General features: G+C 38.6%; 1 protein-coding gene across 1 annotated transcript; it reads left to right on the top strand.

Annotated features, from left to right (window-relative positions):
* The first annotated feature begins 4252 nt into the window (after positions 1-4252).
* LOC125213982 (DNA topoisomerase 1-like) lies at positions 4253-10952 on the top strand. Its single transcript, XM_048114811.1, is given in 11 exon segments — positions 4253-4439; positions 4689-4802; positions 5334-5726; positions 5811-6265; positions 6485-8212; positions 8300-8414; positions 8517-8606; positions 9308-9373; positions 9453-9548; positions 9647-9769; positions 10205-10952. Coding segments are annotated over 9 exon segments (3123 nt in total). The 5' UTR covers positions 4253-4439; positions 4689-4742; the 3' UTR covers positions 9767-9769; positions 10205-10952.
* Positions 10953-12152: the final 1200 nt, after the last annotated feature.

Here is a 12152-nt window from a genome sequence, read left to right as displayed (position 1 = left end):
GAGGCTATTTCAAGGTTTCGGTTTCGGTTTTGGTTCCGAACCGCCGGTTTTCAGACGGTTCATAGCGGTTTAGGTTTGGTTTTGCGGTTTCACGGTTTTTTTCCTTAAATTTTTTTTGTCATATAGTTTGAAATTATAAAATAAATTGTAACAGGGAAATGGATAGTTTAAATTGAGAGATTGAAGAGAGAAATTCTTGTTAACACTAAAATGAGACGAGTGTAAGTGACGATAGAGAGGAGAATTTATAGATAAATATAGAGAGAAATGAGATCCAATTTGAATTTAAAATAAGCATTTAAGAATAAATAAATAAATAAATAAATAAAAGAAATGGTGTTTTGTGCAATCAATTTTAAATAGCGCAGCCATCGCCAACCGCCAACCAATCAATTTTGAAGACTCAACTAATCAATTTTGAAGACTACAAATTCATTAACCAATGTTAATTTGAGTATTATGCTTTATTTAAAGTAATCAATTCTTCTAAATTTTATAAAAAATGTTCGATAAATATTTATTAATAATGATCCATACTCCATAGACTCCATACGTAAAAAACTATGTTAATTAATAAAATCGGAAATAGTATTATAAAGTTATTACCATAACCATACTCCATAGACTCCATCTTGTAATTTAGTTATTTTTATTTTGTTATCTTTTCTCTTATATTTTCCAAATTACAATCCAATTTTACCAAATAGTATTATAAAGTTATTTTTGCTATAAAATTTTGTCCCACATTATTGTTTCTATGGATATTACCAAATCTAAAAATGAAATTTACTTATATAAATATAAAACTCATAAACCGGATCATTCAATATTTTTTTATTTAATGGTGTATAGTTTTAATATAAGGATTAACTATGTTTAAATTTATCATTGCATTGGCGGTTCGGAACAGTGAAACCGACGGTTCGAAACCGTGAAACCGACGGTTCGGAACCGTCCGGAACCGACGGTTCGGTCGCGGTTTCGGTTCGAAAAATTTGGAACCTGAACCGAACCACGGTTCTAAAATTCACGGTTTCGGTTCGGGATATTTTTCGCGGTTTCGGTTCAGAACCGTAACTGCCGGTTACGGTTTCGGTTTTAACCGCCGGTTCGGTAAACCTTGGGCAGCTCTAACCACAGTCAGAGAATGAACCCCTCCTCGAAGTGTGTAGGACGGAATCTAAGGAAAGGAGAACATGTGAGCAACCGAGACTTAGCCCGGGAGAGAGCCGATGATAAGAGCTGCATCAATCTTCCTTCCCTTCCCTATTTATAGGGAGGCTTGAGGCTTTGATCCATAGGGCAATCTTCCTTCCAAAAGGTCGGTTATGCGCTTCGCATTAGGATCTTTGGGAATATACTCTATCTCCTTTTAGGTTTCTCTCGCTGCCTCGGCTTTTGTTTAACTTGATTAGCTCACAGCATATTGTAAAATGCTCCATTTCCTCCTTGATCCGTTGTCCGCCTGATTGCTCTATGCATTTTCTGTTCTGGCGAAATTTGTACACACTTGGCTCAAAATCATACGTTAGTCTCCAAAAATTACAGAAATTCACCACAAAACCAATGCATGAAACGAGCTTTATCACACCTTCATCTCAAAAACACATACAAACCTCACTTTGATTACCGATGTAGTATTTCTAGGCTGCAGATTGTAAGGAATGTGAATTCCATATTGCAAACATTTTCTCTTGTTGGAGAAAATCCAATAATGTAACAAGAGAAGCTAAAGAAGTTGTGAATAAGAAAATAATAAATCAGACATATTTATAAACAAAATATATAATGAAAGTATTTATGCACTGTGTAATAAATGACGCAAGTTTTTGTGCGTATTGGCGTGTATACTGCAATTTGGGCATGTTATAATTATGGTTGCGTTACTTCTAATTGACCATAACCGCCGAACACTTTTAAAAATTCCAAGGAACGTGGAGAAAATTGTCCAACGGCTGTTGCATTCTTAGAGAAATAAATTCTCGTCATTCTTAAAGAAATAAATTCCCATGACAATTTATTAGGAGTACAATATTATGTTATGTAGTCTATTGTCCTTTAAGTTAGTGCTCAAACAAAAATAAATTTCCATCAATATAATATGATAGCCTACAGTAATGTGTGTCAGTGTGTGTATTTATATACTGATGATAGCCTAATTTAATAGTTTTTGTTGATTACATTTATGTATGCATAAAAAATATTTATTCAAACTCTCCTAAAAATCACATTTTATGTAGTTATTAGATAGATTCTCCCACTCAATTTTGTGTTATTCATCACCGTAGTCGTGTGTATATATATATATATATATATATATATATATATATATATATATATATATATATATATATATATATATAGATTTTTGCCAATTAATCGTGCCTCGTTTTGGTTGCAATCAAGTAAGTTGCACTTTTTTTTTGTTGGATTGCAAAGAAAGGAAAGAAATATCGTGAGCAAGACGGTGCATACTTGGATCAAAGATAAGCTGTATTAAAAGTTCACATAGCCAGATGAACTAGTTGAATAAGAGATTTTTAAAAAAATTAAAAAAATCGGTTCAACTAGCCAATTTATCCGATCTGAACAACTCAAATAGGTGGTGGTAATGACCAAACCGGACCGGATAAGGTACTGATTCACAGCCGGTATGGTCAAGTTTTTAAGAGCATCCACAATGGCGGCTAGCGCACCGGCTAGCCGATTCGCGTCGCTAGCCGGTCGGCTAGCCGAACCATTAGAACCGGCCAGCGACATTTCGGTGAAAAACAGGCGAGCGCACGCCGATTTCCAAGCGCTCGCCGATGCGCAGGCCGCCATTGTGGCGTGCCGATCGGCGAGCGATCGGCCATCGTATTTTATTTTTATTTTTTTGAAAATTTTTGAAACACTATATATACGCGATTTTAGTTTCATTTTCATTTGCACCACTTGTTTTAACGAGTTTTCTCTATCACTAAATTTCTGTACAAGAGCAACATCGAGCGATGAGTAGCGCGGGTGGTAGCAGAGGTGGTAGTGGTGGGGATCTTGAGGAGTACGAACGGCGGATGAACGAAGCTATGGAGGCCTACATGAACCGCGAGATAGAGCGGTACATGCAAAGGGTCGAACAATGGGCGGTACCTCGCCCTTGACCTGTTGTCCACCGCCGAACGGTGATTGATCGGGATCACGTAGCTGCACATCAGCGGCTATATGACGATTACTTCGCTCTGGACCCGCGGTTTAACGCAAACATGTTTAGGTGGCGTTTTAGAATGCGCAGGGAGTTGTTTATGCGTATCGTTGACGCTTTGGAGCGTCGATATCGTATTTCCGCTTCAGGCACGGTCGGGTGGCAGACCACCCCTATTCAAAAGTGCACGGCCGCAATCGAGGCGGTTGGCCTACGGAGGCGCGGCGGACATGTGGGATGAGTACCTCCACATCGGTGAGACGACTGCTCGAATGTCTAAAGTTTTTCTACGTCGGGCGTGATTACAATTTTCCGTGATCGGTACCTTCGAAGCCCTACCCCCCAAGATTGCCAGGATCGATGCAGATACACGGGGAGCAGCATGGGTTCCCCGGGATGTTAGGCAACATAGATTGTATGCATTGGAAGTGAAAGAACTGTCCAACTGCCTGGAAGGGGGCCTACACGACCGGATACAAGGGAAAGAATCCCACGATGATCCTCGAGGCCGTAGCTGATTACCGGCTGTGGATCTGACATGTGTATTTTGGGGTAGCCGGGTCGAACAACGTCCTCAACTTGTCGCCCCTCTTCAACGAGAAGTGTCGGGGCATCGGTCCAGCCGTCTCATTTGTGGCCAACGGTAACCGGAATAATATGGGCTACTACTTGGCGGATGGGATATACCCTAGGTGGCTTTGTCTTTGTGAAGACGATCGTGCACGCAAATGATGACAGAAAGGCCTACTTTGCGGAACGGCAGGAGTCGGCGCGCAAGGACGTGGAGCGTGCATTTGGTGTGCTCCAGTCTCGATGGGCGGCAATTAAGGGTCCAACGCGTTTGTGGGATGTCAAATGCATTGCTGATATAATGTACGCCTGCATTATCCTGCACAACATGATCGTCGAAGACGAAGACGTACAACCTGACTAATTGGACCAATGACGATACTGATGCAGCCGGTCCAAGCCACGATGTATCTAAAACCATTGTGGATGCTCTAAAACCATGAATTCACAGCAATCCAAATCAAAATTCTGCGGTATGTATCTAAAAAGCCCAATGTAAAACAAATTAGCATCCTCCCCTAAGCCCTAATTGACTAATTCACTACTACGCTGAACACCAGCTTCCCGCCGCCTCACCCGCCAATTTCCCGACGCCGGCGCTTCTCTGTCAACCGCCCTGCCTCTCTGATGCTCGTTCATGCCTTGCCCCGCCTAGACGCCTTGCTCCGGCTCGGCAGTTGATGATTTGGTTTGACACAAATATCTTCACCTCCAAGATTCAATTTTCAATACTTTCCTCCATCAATTCATCCCCACTACTCTCTCATCATATTAGTATTAGTATAGACTATAGATAGATAGATTGTTGTAGTTTTTGGCATTGCTAATTCATGCCAAGTATACATTTTTAATCTATTTTTTAGCTGTCACTGCTCGATTGCTTACTTTCTTCTAAGTTGTTTTTTAATTTATATTTGATAAATGTTTGATTTTGCAGATGCTGCACTGGCAGTTCCTGCGTGGCATTGAATAGGCCTTTCTCTTTCTCAGGATGGATGCATCAGTAGTGAAGGTTATGGGCATGACATGGTATCGTGCTCAATTATCTCAGGTCAGTGTCAAATTCATACCAAAGAAATGTTTTGTTGGGGAAATATTCTTGATAGTGCTGTGTTTGTTTGTTAATACTGTTTTGTAACAAAGTCTTTCTCCTAACGTTCGTAAGAAGTTTTCTAGGAATATGATAATTTTTTTCCATCATTTTGTTTGAATTTAAGTTTCTGTCTCTCATATAGTTTCCAACTAAGTTTATTTTATTGAGACTAGTTTAACTTTCATTATCAATGTCAATGGAGAATATGCATACTTCAATTTGAGATTCTAATTTGAAATTCATTCTACTAGTAATATATAACAATTCCTACTCGGTTAAAGAACAGCAACTCTGCGTATATGTGTGTTTGTTATTTTTAGTTCTATTTTGATGGGGATGGTAGAAATTTGCAATAGTTTGTGGTGGCACATGCATGCTTGCTAGTGTTTTTTTCTTTCTAATTTGGTAGCTTTCTTATCTATTTAGTTGCAGAAACAGGCATTTACAAGTTACCATCCTCGAATCTGTTTAAAGTGTCCATCTGTACAGGCTCAAAGATCGAAACGATCTTCCGTGAGAGCTGGGATATCATGTGCTCTAACGTTAAAGACAGGAACAAAAATTTGTCCACTACGAAGTTGCGCTAGTGTCTCATCCCCTTTCTATGCATCTAGAACCATGTCATCCTTTGGATGTGAGCTTTTGAACTCTGGGATTCCCATAAATGTTTCCTTTTATGGGTTAGTAGGTGGACCATGGCCGACTAGTTGTGCTAGTAATAGCATCAGAAGGACATATTCCCAAACAACAAAGGCGGGTACACGAAATCGTATTATTTCAATGGAAGGAGGGACTGCTGAGGTGCCAGATAGCTCCAAAAAGATATCTGGGGCCAAGAAGATTAGAAAAGGCAAAAGCAAACAACCTAAAGTATCCCCAGAGGTCAGATGCAACCTTTTCATTTGAGTCTAATTGGGTTTTAGTTGTTCACCCAGCATTACATATTTACATTGACTAACAGTACAGGTGCAGACAGTTGCAGAAGTAGTTGAAACCGTTGATACACCTAAGACAGTTCAAAAGAAAGTGAAGAGGAGCCCTGCTAAAAAGAAAAAACCTAGTGTGGAATCTAGTTCTCTTCCCAAATCCAATGAAGATTTTGCAGGAAAATTAAATCTCAAGGCTTCGCCTACCCTTTCTTCTTGTGTGGTTACTAAAGCAAAGTCTCAAGGCGGAAAGGCTTGGCCTCAATTATATCCACCTATTAGTAAATCTGTGGTAGTGGTTGAGTCAGTCACGAAGGCAAAAGTCATTCAAGGGTACCTTGGTGAAATGTATGAAGTCCTTCCAAGTTATGGCCATGTAAGGGATTTGGCTGCAAGATCAGGATCAATATGACCTGATGATGACTTCAGTATGGTGTGGGAAGTCCCATCTCCCGCCTGGTCTCATCTTAAGAGTATCAAGGTTGCATTGAGTGGGTATGTGGCATCTGTTAATTGTTATTATTATTTCTCGAAATAGAAATTCAAAAGGAAAGAGAAACACTTTTCTTTTTGTGCTAATTCTTTTTCTCATTTCACTTTACAGTTTTCACTCCCCTAATCCCCCCTCCATGAGAAAAGAGAATTCCCTTTCCTTTTTACATTATAGTTTGTACAGTTTCCTGTCTACTCTCTTATCTATTGTCCATTTTCCAGGGCGCAAAATCTTATTCTTGCCTCAGACCCTGATCGTGAAGGAGAGGCTATTGCCTGGCACCTAATTGAGATGTTGCAGCAACAGGATGCACTTCGTGAAGATATCAGCATTGCTAGGGTTGTTTTCAATGAAATTACTGAATCATCTATTAAAAGTTCTCTTCAAGCTCCACGGGACATAGATGCTGATTTGGTTCATGCTTATCTTGCTCGGCGTGCTCTTGATTACTTGATTGGCTTCAATGTTTCTCCTCTACTTTGGAGGAAACTACCAGGTTGCCAGTCTGCTGGTCGTGTCCAGTCTGCTGCTTTAGCTCTCTTATGTGATCGAGAAAAGGAGATAGATGACTTTAAATCTACAGAGTACTGGACTATCAATGCTTGTTTCCAGAATAACAATCTGAACTCAACCAACAATGCCACTGTCACTTCACATCTAACACATTTTGATTCCAAAAAGCTGAATCAGTTGTCAATCAGCTCAAATGTGGAGGCAAAAAGTATTGAAGAGAAGATTAATCTATCTGAGTTTGAAGTGATTGGCTCGAAAATCAGCAAAACCAGGAGAAACCCACCCATGCCGTATATAACATCAACAATCCAGCAAGATGCAGCAAACAAATTAAACTTTGCAGCTTCATATACCATGAAAGTTGCACAAAAGCTTTACGAGGGAGTTGCATTATCAGATGGAAAGGCCACCGGACTGATAACTTACATGAGAACTGATGGCTTACACTTATCTGATGAAGCTGCAAAGAGCATTCAAAACTATGTTGTTGAAAAATATGGGCCGAATTTTGCAACAAAGTCTACTCGCAAGTATTTCAAGAAGGTTAAAAACGCTCAGGAAGCCCATGAAGCCATTAGACCCACTGATATCCGTAGAGTACCGTCTAGCCTTGCTGGGGTTCTTGATGCAGATTCCCTGAAGTTATATACTCTTATATGGTGTCGGACGATGGCATGCCAAATGGAACCTGCCATCATTGAGCAGTTACAATGTGATATCGGAAATGCTGATCAATCCATTGTGTTTCGTTCTACATGCTCAAGGGTTGAATTTTTGGGATATCAGGCAGCTTATGCGGATGCTGAAACCATCAGAGTTAGACATAGTGACGATGATGGTGGTCAACGTAATGATGTATTTGAGATATTGAGTAAATTGAAATATGGTCAGCCATTATTCTTGACTAACGTACAGCTTGATGAACACCATACAGATCCTCCGCCCCGCTATTCTGAGGGCTCATTAGTAAAAAAACTAGAGGAACTCGGTATCGGAAGACCTTCTACATATGCAACCACTATTAAGGTGCTAAAAGATAGAAAATATATAACAATGAAAAGTAGGGCATTGATTCCTGAATTTCGTGGTCGCATGGTCTCAGCATTTCTTTCACATTATTTTTCGGAGGTGACAAATTACAGTTTTACTGCTGATATGGAGGCTGAACTTGATAATGTATCTGGTGGAATAACTGAATGGAAAGGCCTTCTGAAAGATTATTGGACTAGATTTAGCAAGTACTGTGAGAGTGCTAGTGGTGTCCACATCCATCAGGTTGAGAAAATGTTGGAAAAAACATTTGGTGACTTCTTATTTTCTTCTCTTCGTGACGGAAATAGGACTTGCCCAAGCTGTCTGGCTGGGACATTAGTCTTCAAAGTTAGCAGGTTTGGTGCAGGATACTTTATTGGTTGTGACCAACACCCAAAATGCAAGTGAGTATGAGAATCACTGTGCTGTATAGGTTTGTCCCTGTTGCCTTGATAAAGTCTAACTTGTGTTGTTGTGAAAATCCAATGCAGGTATATTGCTCAAACACTCTATGGTGAAGATAATGACGATGACATCCAGGACCAACAAAAGAGAAGTGTCGAGGAGCCAAAGTTGCTGGGCTTACATCCAGCATCTCAGGATAAGGTTCATCTAATGATTATATGTGCTGATTGTTAACTGTTAATTGACATTGTCTTTCACTAATTTTGAGTTTTCTGTGTTTTTGTTGTGTTGTTTGCTATGTAGATTATGCTGAAGTGTGGTCCATATGGACACTATGTACAGCTTGGTGAAGACAGGAAAGGGCATCCACCCAAGCGAGCATCATTGTCTCACGTACGTATATATTTTAGTTGTGGAATTTTGATCACCACTTTCGTTCTCTTATTCTATGTCTTAGACTATCTCTATCATTTGTTTATTCCTTACACAGCTAGCAATAGAGGGCCCAAACATATTCAGAAAAAATTAAAATAAAATGAGGTCACTTGATCATAATTTATGAAATAGTTTCAATCATATCAGTCTACTTAATGAAAACTGCCCACTGTAGTGGTTGGGAATTGGGGGCAAAAAGCACTTGCATCCCTGATCCCTCCACAGAGTCTGCTTCATAGAATTTCTATTGTGATATTTAAATTATCATTATAGGTTTTTTATTTTTAATAAGTTAATAACAACCACAATAATGATAATATAAAACAAAAACAGCATCATGCTTTAGTGTATATGCCAGCCATACTTGAATGTAATTTTAGTGTATAAAACAAAAACAGCATCATAATTTTAGGCACTCACATGCTTTTAAATGTTCTGTTTTTGTCAATTTTAATGCTCATCAAGGAAATGCTAAAAGCCATGCAATCCTTCACATTCCCTGACTTGTATCTATTCTGATACACTTTATCAATTGATTAACTTTGTGTGCTCTTTATCCATACACTGACGTATCCCCAATTTCCCTTTGCAATTATGCTGCTGTCAATATTGTCATTCTCAATTCACTCATCTGATGTATATGTTCTGTCCCTTAATAGATAAAGGATGTGGCCTCCGTCACGTTGGATATTGCCATAGACTTGTTGCAGTATCCAGTAACCTTGGTACTTTCTCAGACCTTCATTTCTTCTCTCTATCATTTCTTCAAATTACTGACTGATCCAAAATGAGCGTTTGTTTCAGGGAAACCACCCAGATGATAGCCAACCCGTGATTCTGAAGCTTGCAAAGGGTGGATTTTCCATCAGAGACAGGCGCACAATTGCTCCCGTTCCCAAGGTGTAAAGTCTGCTTTGTCTTGGTACTTGTCATTCTGTTATATCTGTTTCTCATGCGAATATAATATGGCTCTACTCACACATGATTTTGTATTGCAGAATCTAAAACCCAGTGAGATAACCTTAGAGAAAGGTTTGGAACTACTAAACGGTAAAGATGTAAAGAGGTTTGGACGACCGAAGCAAAAAAAGAGTGCTGAACCGGTAGAGGCTATGTAATTTGTAAGCATAGCAGGCTTATCCACATTGGAAAACGATTAGAGATAGATATACATTCTTTTCAGGAACTTTTTCTTAATTTTTGTTGGCAATAATTTTTGCTAGTGTAATTTATAGGAAATGTACAACCAAGATTTAATTTTATAGAAGAACTAGAAAAAGTTTGGTTGAGTCCCCAGGATGATTGACTAATATATAACCTGAAGAAACTATTTGGAAGTGGGATTTCAGCAGAAAGTATTTGGAAGAAACCTGTGTTTGGGTAGAGACTCAAAGACCACTACTTTGAGCATTACGTCCTCAATTAGTATTTGGAACTGGATTCCTACTGATTATTTCTATCTTCTCGTAGTATCTCTGTCCTATTCCCTTACACTCTTTGCTCATTGCTATCGTGTAATCGGCCTCTCATGAATATTAGACAATTTGAATTTGCAGGTCAGGTAATATCTTGCAAGGCTTATGTACTGGAAGGTGTGTATTTCTTTCCTCCCTCTAATTTTAAACTCGAGTTACTAAATCTTTGCATTTATATGTGTATTATTACTTTTTTTCTCAAGTGAACATTTGGTAGGTGCCAGGGGAAGTTTGGTCATGATGTCCTTATTCATGTTTTACTTATTGAATATGTTTCTTTTCATGAGTGTGATGGGAAAATCCACTTCATGAGATCTGATGGTATGTATTTCACTCAGCCAAAATATTAGTCAGAAAATTCCATGCTTATCTCTCCTGATATGTGTATATGCACTCCCATTCTTGACTATTGTTCTTGTGAACAATTTGAAATCCACTTATCATTAGTTAAATAGTGTAGCTTTTGAAGTTGTCACTGCTGGTTACCATCGAAGTATATGGGACATGATTGGATGAACTGCAAATCCATTTTGCCCCATATGTGGACACTACAATACCTGCAGGTGGTTGAGGTGAAAAAACTTGTCAAGGAAATGGGGAGAAATTGTATCTTTTGAATATGCGAAGAAATATAAGATCAATCTGTTTAATAATGAATCTCACTGTCATATGCTTTAACCACCTTTCAGGACTTTCTTCTTCTCAAGTTGGTATATATTGTCCACTTCAATATCTGGTGCTCAGATCTTTTGATGAATCTCTGCTCTTATAGTTATACTGTATTTCTTTGTAATGTATCATCACTTCTAATCATATGGTATTTGGCCTAGTGTTTTTGTTGCACGCTTTCTAATTTTACATATGTTTTCAGGGATTGATTTTTATTACAGCTTCTGCTCAATGCTCAGAAATAACGTTGTGTTAATTGCATTCCATTGCTTTCATATTTGATGTCTTGAAAGCCTTTGGCAAAGTGCACAAGTTTTACTGCTGTAAATTGTAATGAAGAAGAATGGCCTCTACTACATCGATCTGCGTTTTAACAATTATATATGCAATTTGGTATGCTGATTTTACTATATTGAGAATTAATTAACCTACGGTTCAAGCAGAATATTCCATACTATTCTTCCTGCTTAAATAGCGTGAATCGATTGGGTGAACAAGCAATAACCAAACAGCAAGAAAAGTAAAGTACACAAACAATATGTGGTTCGGATGAATCCTACGTCCTCGGGAAACTTTAGCAACAATTTATTGATAGTTGGAATGAAACAAGATGAAGATTGGTGTACAAGAATTCACCACAATTACAAACCCCAAAACACCAGCTCAAAATAGTGATTGAACCGAAACAAAACTAACCGAACATCCGCGACTACTTCCTTGGATTTCCCAGCTGCTACTCGATCCAATTTGATCCAGTCAAGCTCTGACTTCTTGCTCAAGAATGTAGCGGAGACAACAATGGAATGTGTGTGTGTAATTGTGTTTCTCTAACTGACTCATTGAGCTTATATATGTGAGCTCAACAAACCGCCCAACAAACTAACTTCACCTTGAGTCAGCTAACCCCTTTTGGCTCTCGACGGTCACCTCATTTTGAATATTGTTGAACCAAAATTCCCAACATCCACAATAAGGGTCAATGATCAACTTCAATTCAATTACAACTCTATTTTTCAGTGTCATGATAGCTTTCTTTTTATTTCAGCCACAGCACTTACAATAGCAATGATTCTATTTTCAGCTACTACAACTCAAAGTGGCAATCTTATGTAGTATAAAATACTTCCTCCATCCCATTTAAGATATTCACTTTTCCCTTTTTAAATTATCTCGTTTAAGATGTCCATTTTTTACATTTTGAAAATAAATATTTCTCTTCCCTCCTCTCCACATTAAAATACTCAATCACATTTTCTACTCTACTTTATCATATACAGCTACTCCACCAAAAATTTCGTGTCATTCAAAAATGTGAACATCTTGAATGAGACGGAGAGAGTAATAACGAAACAATTCCAAA

This window comes from Salvia hispanica, chromosome 3 (assembly GCF_023119035.1).
Source record: "Salvia hispanica cultivar TCC Black 2014 chromosome 3, UniMelb_Shisp_WGS_1.0, whole genome shotgun sequence".
NCBI classification, from domain to species: Eukaryota; Viridiplantae; Streptophyta; class Magnoliopsida; order Lamiales; family Lamiaceae; genus Salvia; species Salvia hispanica.
This window is presented reverse-complemented; position numbering and strand designations above follow the sequence as displayed.